Source organism: Diceros bicornis, chromosome 18 (assembly GCF_020826845.1).
Source record: "Diceros bicornis minor isolate mBicDic1 chromosome 18, mDicBic1.mat.cur, whole genome shotgun sequence".
NCBI lineage: Eukaryota > Metazoa > Chordata > Mammalia > Perissodactyla > Rhinocerotidae > Diceros > Diceros bicornis.
Window position 1 is genome coordinate 16,766,697 of NC_080757.1, and position 24,061 is coordinate 16,790,757.

The window sequence follows — 24,061 nt, forward strand, 5'->3', positions numbered from 1 at the left end:
AAAAATTTAATCATACAGTATGATACAATTTTTACTTTTTTAACAAAAGTATAGCATAGTTGGTAACTACTGCAAACTCCAGCCTGGCATCTATTCTTTGTAAATAAAACTTTATTGGAACACAGCCACGCCCATTCATTTACATATTCTCTACAGCTGCCTTTGAGCTACAATGGCAGAGGGGAACAGTTGCAACAGATACTGAATGGTCGACAAAGCCTAAAATATTTACCATCCAGCCCTTTACAGAAAGTTTGCTGACCCCTGGTATATAGGACAAATTCATACAACAAAATACGGCGATGAAAGTGAATGAATGATTACAACACACGACAACACAGATAAATCTCACTAATATAATGTTGCACAAAAACAGCCAGACAGAAGAGTATACACAGTACAATTCCATGTATATAGTTCAAAAATGGGTAAAACTAGTTTCTCATGTTAGAAGCCAGGATAGTGATTATCTTTCAGGGAGGTAGTGACCGCGAGGATGCAAGAAGGCACCATCTGAAGACTTTTTTTTTAATGTTTTATTTCTTGATCTGGGTGGTGGTTACATGGCAGTATTAATTTTGTGAAAATTCATCAAGCTGTATACTTAAGATTTGTGTACTCCTCCACTTTATGTTATACTTCAATAAAGAAATAAATCTATTTTTTTTTTCTAAGTGTATAGGTCCACTAGAAAAAAGTTTGGAAGGATAAACACTAGTAGTTGTCATCTATACGTACTAGTGGCTGTAATCTATGAAATCAGCATCATAGTTGTAATCTACGAAAAGGAGGGATTTTAAGTGTTTCTCTTTTGGCCTATGAGTATTTTCTAATTGCTCTATATTGACTATGCATTGCTATTGTAATTACAATAAAGTTATTTCTATTTTTAAGACAATGACAATAAAAACAAATAGACTATTTCTAACCTCATCAAGCAGAAAACGTGAGGAAATGGTGCCCCCTAATGGAATAGAGACAGTACAATTTTATAGAACCATTTTAACTCAAGTTTTCAAAAGAGAATTTTATAAGTCCTCTTTCCTTCTCCCTCAACAGATATTTAACCTCAGAAGGAATTGGGGGTGATGCAGGAATGGTGCTTATAAATTGCTACTGGCAACCTGCGCTGGCAGGAGGAGGCCAGGAGCCGGCCAGGAGCAGGTCTGGTAAGGGAACCAGGTCACAAGCGTTTGAGACGTCAGGTGGGGCCATTCACATCTGTCTACTGTTCTGACAAAGCCAAGGGTTACTCAGAATTTTCAGAAATCCAAGAACAGACTGACGTAAAGATGAATCTCAGAAAAGAGATGTTATTTTAAGCGAGGAATCCACTGTCAAGTCTGTCCCTTCAAAACTGGCCTGGGTATGAATCACGCTGCGGGAACAGGAGCTGAGCTGTCAGAGGACCTGGGTTTGGCACAACTCTGCCACCACAAACTCGCTGTACGTCTACAGGGCAAGCTGTCTAACCTCCCTCAGTTTCTGTCTCCTCAGATGCACAATGGGCATAACAGTTTCTGCTTTGCCTACCTCTGCTGGAACCCATTTCTTTTTTTAAAAAAAATTTTTTAGTATTAAAAAAACTATTTAAAAAATGTTAACATTTGGGGAATCTGGGTGAAGGGAAGCCATGAATTCTTTGTACTTTTCTGGCATCTTTTCTGAAAATGGGAAATTATATCAAAATTTAAAAATTGCAATCTATTTAAAATTGGTAAAACATTACATCATCAAAAATTCAAATAGTAGAAGAGGGTAAATAGTGAAAAGTAAGGCTTCCTCTCCCCTCGTCCCACCCATCCCCCCAAGTTCTCCTCCCCAGAGGCAATGGCTCTGAGCCAGTTTCTTTCGTACTTCTCAGAGATGATCTATGTATTTAAAGCTCATCCATAACTTACAGCCTCTTCTTTATATAATGCACATCATCCTGCACCATGCTTTTTTCACTTAACAATATAACTTGGAGGTCATCCCACATCAGTAAACATTGATTTTTGGCGGTACAGTAACTATTTCCTAAATTTAATACTCCTTAGACATGAAGGTCCTGTTTAAGCCATAACAATTTTTCTAAGAATAATTCAAAATAGGGGCCGGCCCCGTGGCTTAGCAGTTAAGTGCACGCGCTCCACTACTGGCGGCCCGGGATCCCGGGCGCGCACTGACGCACCGCTCGTCCGGCCATGCTGAGGCAGCGTCCCACATACAGCAAATAGAAGGATATGCAACTATGACATACAACTATCTACTGGGGCCTTGGGGAGAAAAAGGTAAAAAAAAAGGAGGAGGACTGGCAATAGATGTTAGTTCAGGGCTGGTCTTCCTCAGCAAAAAGAGGAGGATTGGCATGGATGTTAGCTCTGGGCTGATCTTCCTCACAAAAAAAAAAAAAAAAGAATAATTCAAAATATTTATGCCTTCAGGTGTTCAATTGCATTTAAAGATTTTATTTATTTATTTTTCCCCCCAAAGCCCCAGTAGATAGTTGTATGTCATAGTTGTACATCCTTCTAGTTGCTGTATGTGGGACGTGGCCTCAGTATGGCCGGAGAAGCGATGCGTAGGTGCGCTCCCAGGATCCGAACCCAGGCCGCCAGCAGTGGAGCACGCGCACTTAACCACTAAGCCACGGGGCCGGCCCTCAATTGCATTTAATAGAGCAAAAACTTGGGAACAACCTAAACGGCCATCAATAGAAAAGTTCAATAAATCAGGCCACAAAAAAAATTTATTCGATGGACTTTTATGCTACCACTACAGACATGAGGGGCAGGGAGGCTCAGAAACAAGAGAGAAGATTGCTTATGATAACATGTTAACAAGGAGAAAACACTTAAAAATATCAAGTATGCCATAAATACCCCAAGAATATAGCTATTAAAAGACCAGGAAGAAATATTCTAAAATTATAATGCTTGATTGCATGTTAGGTGGACCCATGGGTGACCACTTTTCCATTATCTTTCAGATTTTCTATTGAGGAAGCAAAAGGGAAAGGGTGCTAGCATTTAATGTGGATCTGATATGCAATACTCTTCTAGACATTTTAAAGAAATTAAATCCCTTGATCCTCTCAACCATACTAGGCATGCTATGTTCCTCTTTAGTGTAAAGAATGGGAAATAGGCTCTGAAAGGATACATGCTTTGCTCAAGGCCGTGGATATAACATTTAGCACATCTGGCTTTGGCTGGGCTCTGTCTGACTCCTGGGTCTCTGCTCTTTCTTACTCTACCATGATCCCTCTAATACAATGGTTCTCAACCTCATTTTTCTCCAGCCAACACACCTGAGGGATATGACATACTTCCTGCTATCAGTTCAGTGCCTCACTATGGCAGTCATTCTCACTGGGGTTGAGGGCCTCTCCTGGAGTTGGGATAATACCCCACAGGTATCCAGACGGGCTGCCCTGGGTGGAGACGATACATTTCCTCTTTCAGAATCACTCATCTAGTTTAGTTGTAATGTGGTTGTACAGTTTTAACTTTATCATTTAAAAATGTTTTAATGGCGCCAGCCCAGTGGCGCAAGCGGTTAAGTGCGGGCGCTCGGCTGCGATGGCCTGGGGTTCACCGGTTGAGATCCCGGGCGTACACCAACGCACCGCTTGTCAAGCCATGCTGTGGCAGCGTCCCATATAAAGTAGAGGAAGATGGGCATGGATGTTAGCCCAGGGCCAGTCTTCCTCAGCAAAAAAACAAAAGAGGAGGATTGGCAGATGTTAGCTCAGGGCCGATCTTCCTCACACACACAAAAAATAATAAAAATAAAAATGTTTTAATTATTGAAAAATATTTCCTGATTCTGATGGCAATTCTTGCTGATTACAGAAAATACTTAAAATCTCTCACACCTCCAGCAGAGTATAACCACCATTAGCATTTTGGTAGCTTGCCTTCTACTGTTCCTTCTACGCAAATATATAGCTTTTTAAAAAAATTAAACCGAGACGATAGGCAACTTGGCATCTTATTTTTTCTGATGTCTGATGATTGTATATATAGAAAACCCTAAAGAATCTGTTGGAAAACTGTTAGAAACAATCAACAACTACAGCAAAGTTGCAGGGTACAAAATCAATCTACAAAAATCAGTTGCATTTCTATATGCTAATAATGAACTAACAGAAAGAGAGCTCAAAAAGATAATACCATTTACAATTGCATCAAAAAGAATAAAATACCTAGGAATAAATCTTACCAAGGAGGTGAAGGACCTATACAATGAGAACTACAAGACATTATTGAGGGAAATCTACGATGACATAAAGAAATGGAAAGATATCCCATGCACGTGGATTGGAAGAATAAACATAGTTAAAATGTCTATATTACCTAAAGCAATCTACAGATTCAATGCAATCCCAATCAGAATCCCAATGACATTCTTCACAGAAATAGAAAAAAGAATACTAAAATTTATATGGGGCAACAAAAGACCCCGAATAGCTAAAGAAATCCTAAAGAAAAAGAACAAAGCAGGAGGCATCACAATTCCTGACTTCAAAACATACTACAAAGCAATAGTAATCAAAACAGCATGGTACTGGTACAAAAACAGACACACAGATCAATGGAACAGAATTGAAAGCCCAGAAATAAAACCACACATATACGGACAGCTAATTTTCGACAAAGGTGCTAAGGACATGCAATGGAGAAAGGAAAGTCTCTTCAATAAATGGTGTTGGGAAAACTGGACATCCACATGCAAAAGAATGAAAGTGGACCATGTGCTATCGCCATTCACAAAAATTAACTCAAAATGGATCAAAGACCTGAAGGTGAGACCTGAAACTATAAAACTCATAGAAGAAAATATAGGCAACACACTATTTGACATTGGGTTTAAAGGAATCTTTTCAGATGACATGCCTACCCAGACTAGGGAAACTAAAGAAAAAATAAACAAGTGGGACTTTATCAGACTAAAGAGCTTTTATAAGACAAATGAAATCAGAATCAAGATGAACAAACAACCAACCAGCTGGGAGAGAATATTTGCAAAACATACATCTGACAAGGGGTTGATCTCCATAATATATAAAGAACTCACACAATTGAACAACAAAAAAACAAACAACCCGATCAAAAAATGGGCAGAGGAAATGAACAGACACTTCTCCAAGGAAGATATACAGATGGCCAATAGGCACATGAAAAGATGCTCAACATCACTAATCATCAGGGAAATGCAAATCAAAACAACACTAAGATACCACCTCACGCCCGTTAGAATGGCTATAATCACCAAGACAAAAAACAACAAATGTTGGAGAGGATGTGGAGAAACAGGAACCCTCATACACAGCTGGTGGGAATGCAAATTGGTGCAGCCTCTATGGAAAACGGTATGGAGATTCCTCAAAGAATTAAAAATAGAGATGCCCTATGATCCAGCCATCCCACTACTGGGAATCTATCCAACGCACCTGAAATCAACAATCCAAAGAGGCTTATGCACCCCTATGTTCATTGCAGCATTATTCACCATAGCCAAGAAGTGGAAGCAACCTAAGTGTCCCTCGACTGACGATTGGATTAAGAAAATGTGGTATATATATACAATGGAATACTACTCAGCCATAAAAAAAGACAAAATCGTCCCATTTGCAACAACATGGATGGGCCTGGAGCGTATTATGTTAAGTGAAATAAGCCAGAAAGAGAAAGACAAACACTGTATGATCTCACTCATATGTGGAATATAAACCAACACATGGACAGAGAAAACTGGACTGTGGTTACCCGGGAAGTGGGGGTGGGGGGTGGGCACAAGGGGTGAAGGGAGTCATATATGGGGTGATGGACAAACAAAAATGTACAACCCAAAATTTCACAATGTTAGAAACCATTAAAATATCAATAAAAATCAAAAAAAAAAAAAAAATTAAACCGAGACGATAGGCAACTTGGCATCTTATTTTTTCACTTAACAACACAGATCTAGAGCATTTGGGAGGTCATTAAAAATTCTTCATAAATAGCTCCATATGATTCTTTTTTCAAAGTTCTTAATTATATTAGTTTATCATAAATTTCATCTAGTTTCCCCTAATCAAACCTCTAAAGAAAACAGGACAAACGATTATCTTCAGTTGCCTACTGGGAGGCTAGAAAGGTTTTCCAGATCATTGTTACTAAACCTGGCTACTCTTTTTTTTTTTTTTTATAATTCTATTTATTTATTTTTTCCCCCAAAGCCCCAGTAGATAGTTGTATGCCATAGCTGCACATCCTTCTAGTTGCTGTATGTGGGACGCGGCCTCAGCATGGCCGAAGAAGCGGTGCGTCGGTACGCGCCCAGGATCCAAACCCGGGCCGCCAGCAGCGAGCGCACACACTTAACCGCTAAGCCACCGGGCGGCCCCCATACTCTTGAGAACCACCCAAGAAGCCCTATTAATTACAGAAACCTGAGCTCCTCCCACCTGGACCTGGTGAGTTAGAAACATCCGGGGATCTGTTCCAGTCCTGCTTCCAGGCAACCACAGACACTGCAAGTAGTTGCCACTCAACACAAACACGTACACACCCTCCTTCTTAGAGCGGCACTAACTTTGTTCCTAACATACTGACATCTACCTTACTTTAAATATTCTAAACTCATAATTCATGGGCCGGCTCCGTGGCTTATCGGTTGCGTGCACGCGCTCCGCTGCTGGCGGCCGGGGTTCGGATCCCGGGTGCGCACCGACGCACCGCTTCTCCGGCCACGCTGAGGCTGCGTCCCACATACAGCAACTGGAGGGATGTGCAACTATAACATACAACTATCTACTGGAGCTTTGGGGGGAAAAAATAAATAAAAATCTTTAAACTCATAATTCACAAGTATTTACTGCACGTCCATGAGGTATATAGATGGGTTCTGCCAAGATCTAGCAATAGTTGAAAGAAATTATAAATCATGCCACTACTTTCTATTACCTTTTCATCAAGGTCCATGAGAATCTGGGTTGGAAGATAAACTGCTACGTATAAATCTGAGATTGGGGAAATAAAGGTAACCCCGTGTCATAACTTTTCTGAGTTACCTAAGAAACTTCACCACACACTATCATGTACATGGGGGCGTAATTAGACAAGACATATAACTGAATCTGTGGAACAACAAATGTCTGTGCTCCCTTCAGTATTTTAAAAACAAATACACATAGGGTCGGCCCGTGGCTTAGCAGTTAAGTGCGCGTGCTCCACTACTGGCGGCCCGGGTTCCGATCCCGGAGTGTACCAACGCACCACTTGTCCAGCCATGCTGAGGCCGCGTCCCACATACAGCAATTAGAAGGATGTGCAACTATAACATACAACTATCTACTGGGGCTTTGGGGAGAAAAAGGGGAAAAAAAAGGAGGATTGGCAACAGATGTTAGCTCAGGGCTGGTCTTCCTCAGCAAAAAAACAGGAGGATTGGCATGGATGTTAGCTCAGAGCTGATCTTCCTCACAAAAAAAAAAAATACACGTATCAGGAAGAAGTGAGAACCTAGTGGTTTCCCACATAATTTTCAAACCTAACACTTATTTCTGTTTTGGTCAGTCAGCATTCTTGATAGGGTGGGGTAGATGAAATATTTTCACAGCTAAAACTACTGTCTTTATACCAGTTGTTCCCAAATTTCTATCTCCAGCTAATTCCTAGACTTCCTCTTTCATAGAAAATGATGAGGTCTAAAGGCTGTGAAATCTCAAAAAAGAAATCACACAGCAGGGTACCATTTTTTTCCAACTTTTAATGTATTTAAAAATTAACATGTCCATTAGAAAAAGTTCGGAAGGATATATGCCAAGATATTAACAATGATGGGGATTATGAGCTACAGACTCAAATATCTAGCTACATATTTCCATCTGGATGGCCCAAATATATTTAAAACTGAGCTCATCTTTACAGCTGACTCCTACTCTACTTACCACTGAAACCTGCTCTTCCTCCTTACCCCCAATATAGGGTAAAGGTGTCAACACCCACCCAGTCTGCCAGGCTAGAAATCAAAGTTCAAAACCCTTCATTTGGCTTACAATGTGCAGCTTACATGCCATTTCCTCAGGGAAGCCTTGTTGGATCCCTCAGACTAAGTAAGGCCCTGTGGCCTCTGCTTTTACAGTATGTAGCCTGCTTCCTTCACGGCAAAGCTATCACATTTAAGATGAGCATTCTTGATCTCTCTGTGCCTCATTATTCTCATCACAAAACAAGCATGTTAACAAAGTGGAGAATTTATCATTGTTAAGTGTTTAGAATGGCGCCTGGTACATAGTAAGCAGTCAATCAATGCTAATTATTATTATAGTTGTAGTAGAAGTTAGGGCTCTTTTGAGAGCAAGTAACAAATAATAATTAATAATTACTGTATTGTAATTATACAAACAAGTCTTTGGAAAGTCATAATAATTTACTCAGAATCTGTTAATGGTGTAGTTAGTAACTATTAAGGTAGACCGGAAGCTCTATGTTGTAAGGACCATATCTATCTTGTTCACCCCTCTAGCCCCAAATTTCTTACAGAGCTGGGCAGAGGAGGTGTTTTTTGTTGAGTAAATCAGTGAATTTTAGATTTGACATACCTTCACCCACCAAACTCTGCGACTTCTGTCTCCTAAATAGCACTCAGATCTTGTTCCCTCCACCCCAGTCTTCACGCAGGCTCTCATCACCCCTCTGAAGCGATCTGTCACAGTAGTCTGCTAACTGGTCTTCCCGCCCAGTTCTGTCTCCCCCAGTTCATCCTCCACAGTGCTGCCAGAGGGAATTTTTAAAATGTGAATCTGATCCAGTCATTACCCTGTCAAAAGTCCTTCAACGAACACCCAGTGCCTAGAGTAGCAGTCTCCAGAGGAAGGTGGGTGCATCCCCAAAGGGTTTGCAATAATACCCATGAGGGTGTGAGAAGAAAATATTAAAAGCTCTGTTTTTATTTATATAGCAAACACTACTAAAACTTTATTTATTTAATATTGGTACTAGGATATATACATAATATTTTGGAGGTACAGGCTTAAAATTTAGCCCAGTGAAAATTAGTTCTGTGGAAAATATTTCACTGAAAGGCATGTGTTATCCAAAAAATTAGAGACCACAAGCCTAGAGGACATATAGTTTCTTCAGGATCCTTGCTCTCTGCCTACTCCTTCAGCCTCATTTCCAATGAGGGTATGCTCCCTGTGGACACTCTGCGTTTCTCCGAGCCTTTGCCTTGTGTTTACAACGACCTTCTTTCCCTTGTCATCCTGGAAGATTTACCTAGCGGTTCACTCTGCCTAGAATAGAGTTCTGCCAGATTGCCACAAGCCTGGCTCCTTCATAGATATCAGGTCTCGGCATAAAGGTAAGCACCTCAGAGAGACCCTCCCTGACCACCCATCTAAAGGACACCCCTTCCCTCCCCCCGCCCCATGCTGTCATGCTCTATTGCCGCACTGGCTTCTTATCACAGCATCCACCATACTTGATAATTTCTTCTTTAATTATGTGTTGATATGTTTATTGTGTTCTTCCCCACACTAGACTCCACGAGACCAGAAACTTGCCTGTCACGTTTACCATTTCTCCTGTTTCTAAAACAGTGCCTGGTACTTAGTAGGCACTTAATGAATGATTGCTGAGTTGGACTAAATGAAAGGATGAATCCTTTAAGACTTCGCAGAAGGGCTGCCTCCTCTCTGAGGTTTTGATTTTCCCAGGAAAAATTGTTCTTCCGTTCCTCACTGAACTGTTACATACCTCTCTTACAGCATTCACCAGTGTCTCTCCCCACTTGATCATGGACACTTCAAGGGCATGGACTGGGTCTTATTCATCTTTCTATCCCCAGTGCCTGGCACAGTGACTGACAACACCTGACAGGGACCCACTGAACGTTTGCTGGATTAATAAATGAAAAACCAAGCACAACTCTAGCTGACCTTCTCCCAACTCTGCTGCTTCTAATTCTGGTCTACTTCTCACCTAAATGCCCAAAAACTAATTTTACAAGAAAAACCCACCTGGATAGGCAAATCACTCAACAAAACAAAATAAAACAGAAAGTCTGAAAAGTTACATCTTGAAACAGGAGTGAAAGTAGTTTTATGGCTCCAGGCTTAGCCTGCCCACCTCACTCCCACTTTTCTCTATGACATTTTAAAAATTCTCTCCAGTTCCCAATTTACTACAGGAAGTTTGCAGGGACTCTTACGACCTAAGGGTACAATTTCTAATAATATGCTCCCTATATAAAGAATTCCACTCTAACACAACAACAGTATTTGGTATTAGCTAATCTCCCCCAATTGGTTACAATGGAGTTTGATATGAATTTAACTCACACTTGTTTATCAAGGCCCCTTAGATTATGTAGTATAACACACCAATCATAACACAGGATGAGCCAGAAGCCGCTGAAATAAAGGAAACTCTATACTCACTTGTTCCGTCGGGAACAGGGTATTGATATACTCCACAGCATTGAAATCTGCTCGATCTAGGGGATCCTGGCTTGGAAATACCTATACAAAGATGGGGGATTAAAAATAGCTGTCACCTTTCCATCTTGTTTTATGTATTATTTCTCTCCTCCCTACTTACTACTCCCTAGTAAATTCTTTGAAGACAAAAACCATATCTCTTTCCATTTTACAAGGCTTAACACACAACAGATGCTCAATAAAACAGCTGTTAAAGTAACTCTTTAATTTTCACCAACATCTGTAATTTTAACATCTTGGTGCAACTAACAGAATGTACAACAGTGAAAAGTTCCACAGACATCAACAAGATTCCAAGGACAAGGAAATATAAGCAGGCATTGTGCACTATCAGATTAAACCAGCTGATGACATGGTTGTACTAAGGAAGTCTTGATGACAGACTTATGCTCCACGTCTCAATGATGTCTCTGCAGGAGAATTCACTATGCATTGAAGCCATTTTTGTGCTTCAGACAGTGTCAGGAAATGGAAAGCTGGCATTCAGGAACTGTCCATCTCTTTAACAGAAAAAAGAATGCTACCTTCTGAGAAATACAGCTAACTCCCTTTAAAAGTTGCAACTTGGGGGCCGGCTGGTTGCGTAGCGGTTAAGTGCGCGCGCTCTCCGCTTCAGGGGCCAGGGGTTCGCGGGTTTGGATCCCGGGTGCGCACCACTTGTCAAGCCATGCTGTGGCAGCGTCCCATATAAAATAGAAGAAGATGAGCACAGATGTTAGCCCAGGGCCAGTCTTCCTCAGCAAAAAGAGGAGGATTGGCATCAGATGTTAGCTCAGGGCTAATCTTCCTCACACACACAAAAAAAAGTTGCAACTTGAAGAACATGTAACAAGGTGGATTATAAAAACAGTCAAGTGATCCCCTGGGTACTGGATTTCACCGGCTCAAGATAGCTATTCTGGGAAGCAAATTCTTCTCTGGTGTCGGTTTATTAGATAAACCTATGCTAGAATTCAATTTTCTTAATAAACAGCAAAAATGTATTCTTCTAAAATCCTTGTCAAACAATAACTGACTGCATTATTTGTTTCTTCAATTAGAACCCACTAGGTCCAAAGAGCAAATGAAATGTATGTCTTGGGCCAGCCCCTGTGGCCTAGAGGTTAAGTTCCCTGTGATCCACTTCCACGGCCCAGGGTTCAGCTCCCAGGCGTGGACCTATACCACTCATCTGTCAGTGGCCATGCTGTGGCAGCGACTCACATACAAAAAAAGAAAATTGCAACAGATGTTAGCTCAGGCGAATCTTCCTCAGCAAAAAACCAGAAATGTATCTTTTTCTGGCAGATGGAGGTGGGTGGGGAGCAGTGTGGCCTGAACACCAAAACCTTTGCCCAATGGTCTGGCATCCTCAGGATGTGCCAAATGTGCCCTGTATGGATAATCCAACCACTCCTAGAAAAACACACATCCAAAAATCTACAAATGGAACAATACAAATTACTTAATGTAGTGGCAGACCCATAGTATTAATGCTCAATAAATATTAACTATTGGCAATAGTAGTAGTAATGTTTTACTTTGAAAAACTTCCCAGTGGTCATTAAATGTGACACAACCCTCCTTTTCTTAAATCATATCCCCTACGCCAATTCCTTTAAGAGAGATTTTCTCCCTTTATCAGGAACAATACTCTGTACAAGGGTCTAAATCACTATTTCTAATATCATTACTCTTAAAAACTCAATAAACTTGAAAAGAGAATTTAGTCATCTAAAGAGTCTCTGCAGGGAAGGGAGGCCTCCTGGGAATATTCTTCAACCTACCCCAAACTGATCAGCAGCAGGAATTTTCAACCATTTAAGTATAGTAAAAGGGTCCTTTCTCAACTCTTTCCCCTCTGCTCTGTGATCCGCTTCAGAAATTAAAGGTACCCCCCTCCTCTAAATTCCGAGTCACTCACAAGGAGCTAGTTTGAGAATCGAGAGCGGCGGCACACCAGCCTGGTAAATAAAAGAACCGCCCTACAACCCCCCAAATCTGAGGTTGCTACCCATGAAGTCCCTTCTTCTAGGTCCATCCTTTCAGGGGGCACAGGTCCTTTGCCCAAACCCATCAGGACGCCCCACCCTCCAAAGACAACCCACGCCTAGAAAGGGCTCTCTCCCTTCCCCAGATTCAGAAGCCTCTTCCCACCACAACCTCCTCTCAAGCCTTTCCTTTCCCTTCCGTGCCTAGCTCCCCACTCTCAGTCCAAAGACCGCTTCCTCCCCGTCCAACCCCAGGTCCCTCCCACAGAGCTGCCCCATCCCCCGCACCCTCCCCCCCTCTGGGGGCGGAACGCTCACCTGTTCGATTGCGAGCTGCACGTCAGGCGTGAGCTGCAGCACGGCTTCCAGCTCCTCCACGAACTCCAGTTCCTCCTCCTCCATCATCCCGCCGCCCAGCCCCCTTCCGACGCCCACCCCAACTCCCAGTCGGACCTCCAGCCGTCACCCACGTCCCAGACCAGCAACCCTCGCGTTGCAGCGCTCAGACAAGACTCAGCTCTGTCAGCCAGCCGGGCGCTTCCGGGAAGCCGGGCACTTCCGGGATCCGGGGCACTCTGGGATAGCGGAGGACTGACCTTTGGTCGCCCGGAGGAGGCATTCCTGTCACGTCCCGGGAGTCTCCCCCGGCAGCCCTGTAGTCCGGCGGCCCTTGCCTGCCGTCAGCTCTCCTTAAGATGGTGGAGGCCCTCTTCGCCTCGCCAGAGGCGTCCCCCACTGAGGGCCCTGGTGTTGAGGAGGGCCTGGCCGCCCCGGCAGGAACCCCCGGTGAGGGTAAGCCCCGGCAGCGTCGAGACCCAACGACGGCCCCCCTCACGGGCTGCGAAGCCGGCGATCCTTCAGCTGCCAGGGCCCCCTTGGTCAATGGCAGTAGGTGTCCCCCTGCCATCGGGGAGAAATGACCCCAGCTGGTAAGTGGCGATGGTGCCAAGGACAATTTGTAGGATGGGACAGCGTCCGCTTGACGAAGTTCCCCTTGTGCCATGCCTCTGGGCAGAGTTTTCTGGGGGTGTCTGCAGCTTCCGCCTTGGCGGAAAAAAAAGAGCCAGATTAAGCAGTGCCCCGCCGCTGGGAAATGTTTACTTTCTGAGTATCTGGAGTCTAAGTCCCATTCCACGACTGTGTGATCTTGAACAAAGTACTCCACCTGCTGGGCTTACCCTGGAAGGATGTGGTGAGGGTTAAATACAAAAAGCGCTGTGCAGATTTAAGCTGGTAATACAGGTGATATTAGGGTGTCTAGCCCTTATGCACCACAAAGGAAAAAGAGGCCAGATCACCCTGTGGAACCACTTTTCCTCTAGACACTTAAAACAACGAGAGAACTGCAGCCAAGAGAAGAGCTGTTTTACCAGTTAAACATTGAAACTCCAAGATGGAAGAGTCTCTGGCCCGTTCAGATTTTTTTTATTTTAAATTTTATAAAAGTTGTTTGTAGTAAAGAAAAGATGGGAGCAATAGCGTTTCTAACAATAAAGGAAAGCTTAAAAATATAAATTTGCTATACAATAGAATATTATTGACTCATAAAATGGTTTTGAAAATTATTTAATGATATGGAAAAAATGTGCTTAATATATTTCAGAAAGCAAAATGTATATTTCAGAAAGCAAAAATCCACAGCATGGTCCCAGTTTATGTGTGTGTATATTTTCTCCCTGTGAAAATCATAGCACAGAAATACCACTTTTCTGCAGGTGATGGAATGTACATTCCTTGTACATTTTCCCAAAATGTCTACAATTAGCCTGTAGTACTGTTATAATTAGAAAATATAAATGCCTTTTTTTAAAGGAAAAGGTAATTATATCTACCTGTCTTGGATGTTTTTTCATTTTTTACATTAAGAAATCATTTCCATGCAGTAAAATTCACCCTTTTAGTTTATAATGCCATGAGTTTTGATAAATGCATATAGTCATGTAACTACCAATACAGTCAAGACCTAGGACAGTTCCATCATCCCTCCAAAGTTCCTGGTGCTCCACCCCATTCCCTGGCAACCACTGACCTGATTTCTGTCCCTATAGTTTGACTTTCCCAGAATGTCATAGAAATGGAATCATACAATATGTCACCTTTTGAGTCTGGCTTCTTTCACCTAGCAGAATGCATTTGTGTTTCACCCATGTTGCATATATCAGTAGCTCATTTCTTCTTGCTGAGTGGTATTCCGCAGTATGGATGTACCACAATTTGTTTATCCATTCTCTGATTGATGGACATTTGGGTTGTTTCCGGTTTTGGGCAATGACGAATAAAGTTGCTGTAAACATTCCTGTGCAGGTTTTTGTGTGAACACAAGTTTTCATTTCACTTGGGTGAATATCTAGAAGTGGGATTGCTGGGTTGTATGGTAAATCTGTGTTTAACTTTGTAAGAAACTGGTAAACCATTTTCCAAAGTGGCTTTATCATTTTTGCATTCCTGCCAGTGATGTATGAGAGTTCTGGTTGTTCATAGAGCTTATTTTTAATGATGATAATAATAACTAACATTTCCTAGCCCTTACTATATGCCAAGCACCATGCTAAGCATGCATTGTCTCTTTTAATCCACACGGCAATTCTGAGATTGGTAGTTATTATCATTATCTCCACTTAGATGAGAAAATGGAGATGTAGTTAAAAACAAAAAACTTGCTCAAGGTCCCATAGCTAACTCTTCCTGTCATTCATTCAGTCATTCAGTAAATTCAATTCCTGTTCTTCCTGCTGGTGATAGGCACTAGGCTAGGTGCTGGGAATTTAGCAATCAACAAAATAGACCAAATGCCTGCCTCCAGGGAGCTATTTCCTTGTATGAAAAGGGTATTCATGCAAATAAACATATTATTGTGATAAGTCTATTGAAAGACAGGTAAAGCATATGTTGAGACTATATTAATAGTGTTCTGATTGGATTTGGGGGTCAGGAAAGGCTTCTCTGAGGAAGGGATTTTTCAGCTGAAGCAAAGAGTAGGGGCTGGGAAGAGGAGATGACAGACAAAAGGAACAGTATTTGCAAAAGCCACGAGAATTGGCCAGAGTGATGGGACTTTGAATGCCAAGGGGAGAACGGTACAAGAAGAGGCTGGAGAATTAGGCAGTGCCAAATGGTGGAGGCTCTTGAAGGTCATGTTAAGGAACGGGAAGTCTGGGAAGGACTGTAAGCAGAGGAGTGACGTGACCAGGTTTACCATGCCCGTCGTCAACCCTAGTCCCCTCATTTTCGTTTTCTCTGCTTCTGAGCAGCCTGCGTTGTCGTGGAGAGTCGGGAAACCAGGGTGACCGTCTCCAGTACACATTCATACTGTCCAATTTCCACTGATTGTCCTTTTATGCATCCGTTGTCAGCTCTCAATTGCATCCCCCCTGTGACCCAAACCTGTCCCTACTCTGCATCTCCCAACTCCATTATTTTCCTTCTCCCTCTTTGCAGATAAGATACTAGTAATGAATATAAGTTTGGGTTTAAGAGAGTTATACAGTACAAAAAGTGTAGGAAGATAAAAGAGCAGAGATACAGGTAGACACTAGGTTAAAAATTACATAAAGATACGTGATAACAGGCTAGACTGATTTATTTATGATAAGTGAAAGGAAGGAAGGAAATACCTTTAACAGAAGGAAGAAGCCTGGAAAGACAGAGTATACACTTTTTAGAAATAAAATATGGAAGTTTACAGATACGAGAAATTTGGGTATGAAAATAAGGAGCATGTGATAGTCTCACAAATGAGCTAGGCTTTTTTAAAAAAAAACAAAACAATTTCCTTTTATGCTGTGGGATGGAGTACAGCTGATGACAAAGTATTAGAGAAAACATATTTTCTACCTTGAAATTTCACCAAATGAGGCATAAATCCAGTCTCTAATACTTAAAAAACACACACAAAAAAAATCCTTGGAGCCCCTATCCTTTAACAGGTGACAGGAAAAGGATGGATTGGTAAAGGAGGAGTCCTACAGTACGCTGTAGGGGATTTGTGGGGTGCATCTCTGAGGACAGCATCAGAATAAAATGGAAAAGAAACAGTAACCCCCAAATGAGGAATTTTCATAATGTTTCTCATTGTGCCAAAAAAATGTAAGTATATAGGATGGAAATAGTAGTAGTTTAAAACAGCCTTGATTAATGAAGTCCAGTGAGATCTCTAAATTTCATGAGTCAATTTAGTGTTTCTTTCCAACTCTGTTAAAGGGTCTCCAGGGGCTGGCCCAGTGGTGTAGCAGTTAAGTTCATGCACTCCGCTTTGGTGGCCTGGGGTTCACAGGCCCTGATCCCAGGCGTGGACCTACACACCGCTCATCAAGCCATGCTGTGGCAAGCGTCCCACATATAAAGTAGAGGAAGATGGGCACGGATGTTAGCTCAGGGCCAATCTTGCTCACTAAAAAAAAAGAAAAGAAAAAGGAGTCATCAATATCCTGTTACATCTGCAACCAGTTTCATTGTTTTTGAAGTCGCTGTACTATAATATATTAATAATGAATAATGAATAATATTAACACTATTAATAATATTGGGCAGAGTGTGTTATTATAAAATCAAGACAGCGTCTTCTTTCCATTGAGGCTTCCCTTTCCATAACAACCTTCTCCTAAACAGCTGAGCTTTTTGTGAAACTTCCTGTAAAAATTGCAGGATGTCTGAATTACCTAATCCTTACCGACTAAATGCCAGTAGTATAGCCCCTTCCTCCAACATCATGTTAACCAAAAATACCCCCTACAAATTTCCAAAACGCCCCCCAGGACTCTCAAGCACAATCACACTTAGATCCTGTTGTCACTGTGGGTAGCAAAAGCTCGCAGGCCAACTGTAGTGGAGGAATATAGTTTAATTTCTGCATGAAATCTCATTCAAAATGTTCCTTTGGCACTCCTGTATGGACTGTTTTTAGTACACGGCTTTTCGTGATGACAGGTTCTTTTGCTGTCCTTCATTCCTGGATTTTCTGAATATCCTCGACACGCATTTGTTCTTGATTGAAATGCAGATGGTTCTGAATGTTCCCATACACTGGACACAAGTTTTGTTTTGGTTGGTGCTCTGGTTATCTATGCATGCCCATTCTTGCTAAACCGATCATAATCTTCAGCTAGCTTCAGCAGCTCTCCTGTTCTCATGGTCATAGGTCAGGCATTCATTCATGCATACATGCTTGCTCCCAGATGCTTTTAAATTAGAACCCTTTCCCATTGGCTGTGTTGGGTTTCTAATTCAGTAATTCCTTCACTTACTCAAAGTGATAATTATATAGGCCAAATGACAAACCCTTTTGTACAAGTCTTACACATTACAACAAATGAAAAAAAAAACTTGTTGTATAAAATTGACATTAACTAACTAGTACAATCATTGTAACATAGATATTAGTCATTCATTGTATCTAACACCCTTAAGTAACTCACAGATGCTTCTGCCACTTCCAGCCCTGTTTCCTTGTCCCTTTAGCTCCACCTCTTCCTGCTGAGTTTTGTTGTATTCCCTGAGCTGGATCTTCAGCCGCTACTCTTCTCCTGGTCTACACCAGTAGTTCTTAATCTTTTTTGAGTCTGGACCCCTGGGAGGATGTGAAGAACTCTATGTAGATCCTTTCCCCAGAAAAATATACATTTGTACAAGATTTTGAATGCAACTTTAAGGGAAGGGGGATTCCATTGAATATTTCTGAAACTTTTTTTTTAAGCCCACACCTCCTCCTGCTGAACATAAAAATCTTGTGTGATCCCTCCCACATCAATATTCTGATAAGAGGTGTGATCCTCATTCCTCCAATTTTACAATCACTGATATGCGGTTGATATCCATTCTCCACCTGCCAAGAGTATTTTGCACAGCTAAACTTTATATAGGTCTACATCAGAAAACCAGTAAAAGTTTGATTTCCTAAATATAATATTGTCCAAGATTCTGATTGCTTTCTCCACCCTAGTTCCCCACTGAGATTCACTGCTTTGAGAGACAACTCGCACAGCCATCATTAGTCTCCAAATCTTTTATATCCACACTTGGGTTTCTCTCCTTAGTGTCAGTCACATGTTTTCAACTGCCTGTGAAAATCTTCACTTTGCTTATTCTCAGTTTCTCTTCTTTGCCCTCATTGCCCTTGCCCAAGCACATTTATCTGTTGGGTTTAGAGTTTAGCATTTTATGGGCGGATGTAATCCACTACACTAAACAATGGTGAATGGTTTTAGGGACTAATACAATACAGTGCATTTGCATAGTACTTTATGTATGGCTTAAATGTTTTCACATATGTTATTTCTTAGTCTTCCCGATAGTCCTTGAGGTAGGTAGGATGGTAGGATGAGGAGCCAAGGTCACGCAGCTAAGTGCTGCCTGCTAGAATGACAGCAAGGTCTGTTATGTTCCAGTCCAGTACTTTTGCTCTCAATGCTTCTCCCACCTCCCCGAGCTAGGTCCTGTTACAGCGTTACTTAGAAAAATCAAAGCCATTGTTTTCCAAGAGCTCACAACACCTTGACACTTTAAAAAATGATGACCCTAAAATCATGTTTTATGTCATGTTTTTAAAAAATATTACCTTTCATGTATTTTTCAAGACAGCATGCTTTTCTTACTTCATCAAATTTCTAACTATATTTCAAAATACTCACATGCCTGAACTGAACCATGTTCCACAGAAAGCCAAGCAAGTTTAACAATTAGAGCCATTACTTTCTAGGTGCTTATTATGATTTTCCTTTCTTTTATATTTATGTAATAAATAATGAATCGTTTGTATTGAAAAAACTCATATAACACAGAAAAATGTAAAAGTCACTCTTACTTCGCCTCACCCCATATACACACTCACAAAACCAACACATGCACATACACACTTCTCTCCCCAGAGGGAGCACTGTTGGCAGTTTGGTATTTTTCCTTCCAAACCTTTCTTGGCATGATTATATAGCAGTATATGTACCAATCACATTTATAGTTTTTTTAAATCATGTTATGTCTCACTATACTTATCATTATTTGTTCTTTCCCCTTTAACAGTATTTTCTGGAGCTCTTTGTATTTTGGTCTCTCTTTCCTTTTAATGGCTATATAGTATCCCATGGTCTGGCCATACCATAAAATATTTTATTTCTCTATTACTAGATATTTAGATCATTCCTAATATTTTGCTATTACAAACAATACTATATCCTTGTAATACGTGTGTATACTTCTACCAGCACTGAACAAACTGCCCACATCCTTGTATCTTTATGTACTCTGGATGTTATCAGTCTTTTAAATATTTACTTATAAAGCTTTTATTGGCCTTTTGTATTTCTTCTGTGTATTTCCAATTTATATCATTTGAATAATTCTTTTGGGTCATTTGTTTCTCTTCATAATTTGTAGGATCTCTTTGCCTATTCTGGATATTAACCCTTACTCTGTTATATACTACAAATATTTTCTTCTAACCAGTTACTTGTCTTTTAACTTGTTAATAGGGACGTTTGATGTACAGTTTCTTTTGTTTTGTTTTTAATGTACACAAATCTGTCAGTCCTTTTCTATATGACATCTAGGTTTTATGCCTTGTTTGGGAAAGCTTTTTCTAGCCTATGAATTATAAAAATGTTTTTTAAAATTTTCTTCTAATACATTTATAGTGTTGCTTTTTATGTGTAACCTTTTTTTTTGCTGAGGAAGATTTGCCCTGTGCTAACATCTGTGCCAGTCTTCCTCTATTTTGTATGTGGGTCGCTGCCACAGCATGGCTGACAAGTGGTATACGTCTGTGTCCAGGATCCAAACCTGCAAACCTGGGCCACTGAAGCAGAGTGTGCTGAACTTAACCACTATGCTGTGCGGCTGGCCCCTATGTGTAACCTTTGATATATCTGGAATTTATGTTTGTATTTGGTGTGTGGCAGGGCATTGTATTAGTTTCCTAGGGCTACAGTAACAAATTACCACAGGCTGGGTACATTTTGACAACAGAAATTTATTTTCTCACAGTTCTGGAGACCAGAAGTCTGAAATCAAGGTGTCAGCCAGGTTGATTCCTTTTTGGAGGCTCTGGGGCAGAAACCCTCTCACCTAGCTTCTAGTGGCTGCCAGCAGTCCTTGGCATTCCTTGGCTTGTAGACTCATCATTCCAATCTCTCACTCCATCTTTACATCGCCTTCTTCTCTGTGCCTGCGTCCTCTTCTGTCTCTTATAAGAATACTCTCATTGGATTTAGGGCCTACCCTAATCTAGTATGGTTTCACCTCAATCCTTATCAAGATTAAATATGCAAAGGCCCCACTTCCAAATAAGGTCACATTCTGAGGTTCTGGGTGGACGTGAATTCTGAGGGGACACTATTCAACTAATTTTATTTTTTCTAAAGGAAGGCTAATAGTTTCTGTGGTTTTCTTATGTACTCCTCCCTTTCCTCACAAGTATGATGCTTGCCACAGATTAAACTTAGTGGGTCTGGTTCAGGACTCTGTTTTGTTCCATTGACCTGTTTCTTCTATACTGTTTCAATTATAATAATTTGTAGGATGTTTTGATATACTGTAAACTCCCCTCCTCCAGTGTTCTTTATTCAAATATTTCTTGGCCATTCTTGCACATTTTCTCTAATTCACCTAAGCTTTAGAAAGAGCTTGTTGAGGCCATGAAAAACAGGTTGGGATCTTGATTGGGATTGTACAGTCATGTATCACTTAACGCCGGGGACACGTTCTGAGAAACGCGTCGTTGGGCAATTTCATCATTGTGCGAACATCGTAGAGCGTACTTACACAAACCTAGATCATCTAGCCTACTACACAGCCAGGCTATATGGTACTAATCTTATGGGACCACCATCGTACATGCAGTCCGTTGTTGCCTGAAAGGTCCTTATGCTGCACATGACTGTATTGAATTTAGAGATCAATTTGGGGAAACTTGACATGTTTATAATATTGAATTTTCCCTTTAGGGCCATGTTCTCCATTTATTTAGATTTTTATATCTTTCAGTAAAGGTTTGTAGCTTTCTTCATATAGGTGTTGCATATTTCTTATTAGGTCTAAAACTAGTGATTTTATAAATTAAAAAAAATTGTAAATGGTCCTCTATTTCTATTACATTTTCTAATTGATATTTGCTGGCTTATAGACAAGACATTTATTTTTGTATGTTGACCTTGTATCTAGACACCTTATCTCAATTATTTTATTCTATATTTCAGTTGATTTTCTTAGTTTGTCTTGATAAATTGCCATTTTGTTTGAAAATAATGATAGTTATTTCTCTTCCTTTCCAGTGTTAAAATCTTTTTTGAAGGCTTATGTGTGTGCTGTTGTATTGGCCAGGACCCCAACAGTAGAGTGTTAAACAGCAGCAGAGTGAGTCAACATGGTGCTTATAGTCTACAGAGAAATACATAGACAAACCAGTCAAGCCACAGATACTGCATAAGGAAACAATGGACTTATAACACACAAAAGAAGAAAAGCAGCAGAATCTTGACTAGCAAGTGCTCCCCGTCCTTCATCTTGCACAAATATTGTTTAAAACTTTCCAAATCCTTCTAAGACCTATGCTAGGCAACGCCATCATGTTACCTGGCAACGTGGGACTTCGCTCTGCCTACAGGGCAAACGTACTTCATTCAGCCTGGCTCGTAACAGTTCATTCAGCCTTTAGACTGACCATTAATAGTTTGTGAGGTCAGTCACAGACAAGTGGTGACGCTCAGCTGCCACATAAGCATGCACTAGTATGCTTGCGGCTGACGTGCTTGTTGCTGTATATAATGAAGATTCCTTCCCAAGTAAGACTTTTAAGTCCTTGTCACTAATCAGCTTTCTCTGCATTGTTAGTTTCTGGCCATTTAGGTTTTCACCTACAATCTTGTTGAGTAGTAATTAACTCTTGCGGTTGAAATTGGCTGTGCCTGGTAAAAGACACTACAGACTTAGCTTCAAAAAGAGTAGCTTTTCCTTCCTTCACTTCTTAAACAACTACCAAGCGCCTACGTAATTGTAGTTTACTAAATAGGTTAATAGAGCTCCACCTATAAAAAGAAAAAAACTAGATACTTCAATAGGAGGTTGGGTTTCTATAGATATTACGATGCCCACTTTAAAGACAGAAACTGAGTGGTAATAAGTATGGGAATCTTAATAATATTTTTAAGGTAACCAGAAAAGGTGAAGGCCTTGTCTATGTATGTGTACCCAGGTGTGCCTATGAACAAACCCACTCTCCCCCAGTTAAGAATTCCTTAAAAAAAAAAAAAAAGAATCCCTTTCAAAACCAGTGCTAACTCACATTGAAAGATAATCTATAATAATTCAAATATCAGATTACTTCTGACTTATTAAAAATGAGGTTTGTGAAAATTTTAATAACATTAAAAATGTTTATAAGTGAAATATTAATATTCAAAATTAATTTAAAGCATGACCTCAATCAAATATATAATAAATGTATATAAAGAGGACTGGGAAGAATTCTACCAAAATGTTAATATCTGAGAGTACTCTGTCTCAGTGATGACATTATTTGTGCTTATTATTTTCCATACTGAGCATGTTTTACTTTTTAACATATTACTTTTATGATAAGAAAACTAAAAAACAAAAAATCATCTGAGTTAAGTAGAGTAAGCAAAATCAACCTTTTATGGAATTACTTATGAGACATGAAGACACTGAAAATTATTGATCTGATAATTTAGGAAGGCAGCTGAGTTTGTTCACAGCGATTTGCTGGTTCTAACTCATTTCAAAGGTAATTTCCTTAATGGTTCACCGTCCTTGAATATTTCTTTTAAACTTGAGTTTAGAACTCACAGTATTCTGAGTCAGGTATGACTATCTACAAACAAGCAAATTTTTGCATTTATACCAAAAGAAAAGTGTAAGTGAAAGTACTTTGAAAAATATAAAAGCAGTACACAAAGGCAAGTACTGTATAATCAGTTCTTTGTGTAAATGATGGTTTTTATTGACAGGGATCATTATCACTGTGTACAGGAGCAAAGACTTCCTTGTGGTGTGCAGCTGTGGTCACTGTTTGTAGAAGCCAGGTGCTTGGGGTGTGGCTGTGCTGCTTAGACTCACAGTTTGCTTTTGCAAATCATCCAGGATGAAACTGAGGAAGCTGCAGTCTGGAACCTGGCAAGGCCGGCCGAGGGCATCTTTATGGAGAAGCTTAACAGAAAGTAACTGTGCTTCAGAGATACCAAGATAAAGAATAATATCCCTTGCCTGTGCCCAGCACATAGTTTACATGTATTTTTTAAAATATCTCAGCTAAAGGCTGGCCCCATGGCTTAGCGGTTAAGTGCGCGCGCCCTGCTACTGGCAGCCCGGGTTCGGGTCCTGGGCGCGCACCGACGCACCACTTCCCCGGCCATGCTGAGGCCGCGTCCCACATACAGCAACTAGAAGGATGTGCAGCTATGACATACAACTATCTACTGGGGCTTTGGGGGAAAAAATGGAGGAGGATTGGCAATAGATGTTAGTGAAGAGCCGGTCTTCCTCAGCAAAAAAAAAAAAAAAGAGGAGGATTAGCGTGGATGTTAGCTCAGGGCTGATCTTCCTCACAAAAAAATAAAAATAAAAATAAATAAATAAAATTTCTCAGCTAATTCACACAACCACCTGTGAG

General features: G+C 40.7%; 1 protein-coding gene across 2 annotated transcripts in view; it reads right to left on the minus strand.

The window, feature by feature from the left end:
- The window catches only part of VPS53 (VPS53 subunit of GARP complex), a 151,249-nt gene extending 138,272 nt beyond the window's left edge, over positions 1–12,977 (minus strand). For both annotated transcript variants that reach the window (XM_058560153.1, XM_058560152.1), the window contains exons 1-2: positions 12,763–12,977; positions 10,415–10,495 (exon numbers count right to left, since the gene is read on the minus strand). In XM_058560153.1, the coding sequence (XP_058416136.1) occupies positions 10,415–10,495; positions 12,763–12,849 (168 nt within the window). In that variant the 5' untranslated portion in view covers positions 12,850–12,977. The remainder of the gene's footprint in view (positions 1–10,414; positions 10,496–12,762) is intronic.
- Positions 12,978–24,061: the final 11,084 nt, after the last annotated feature.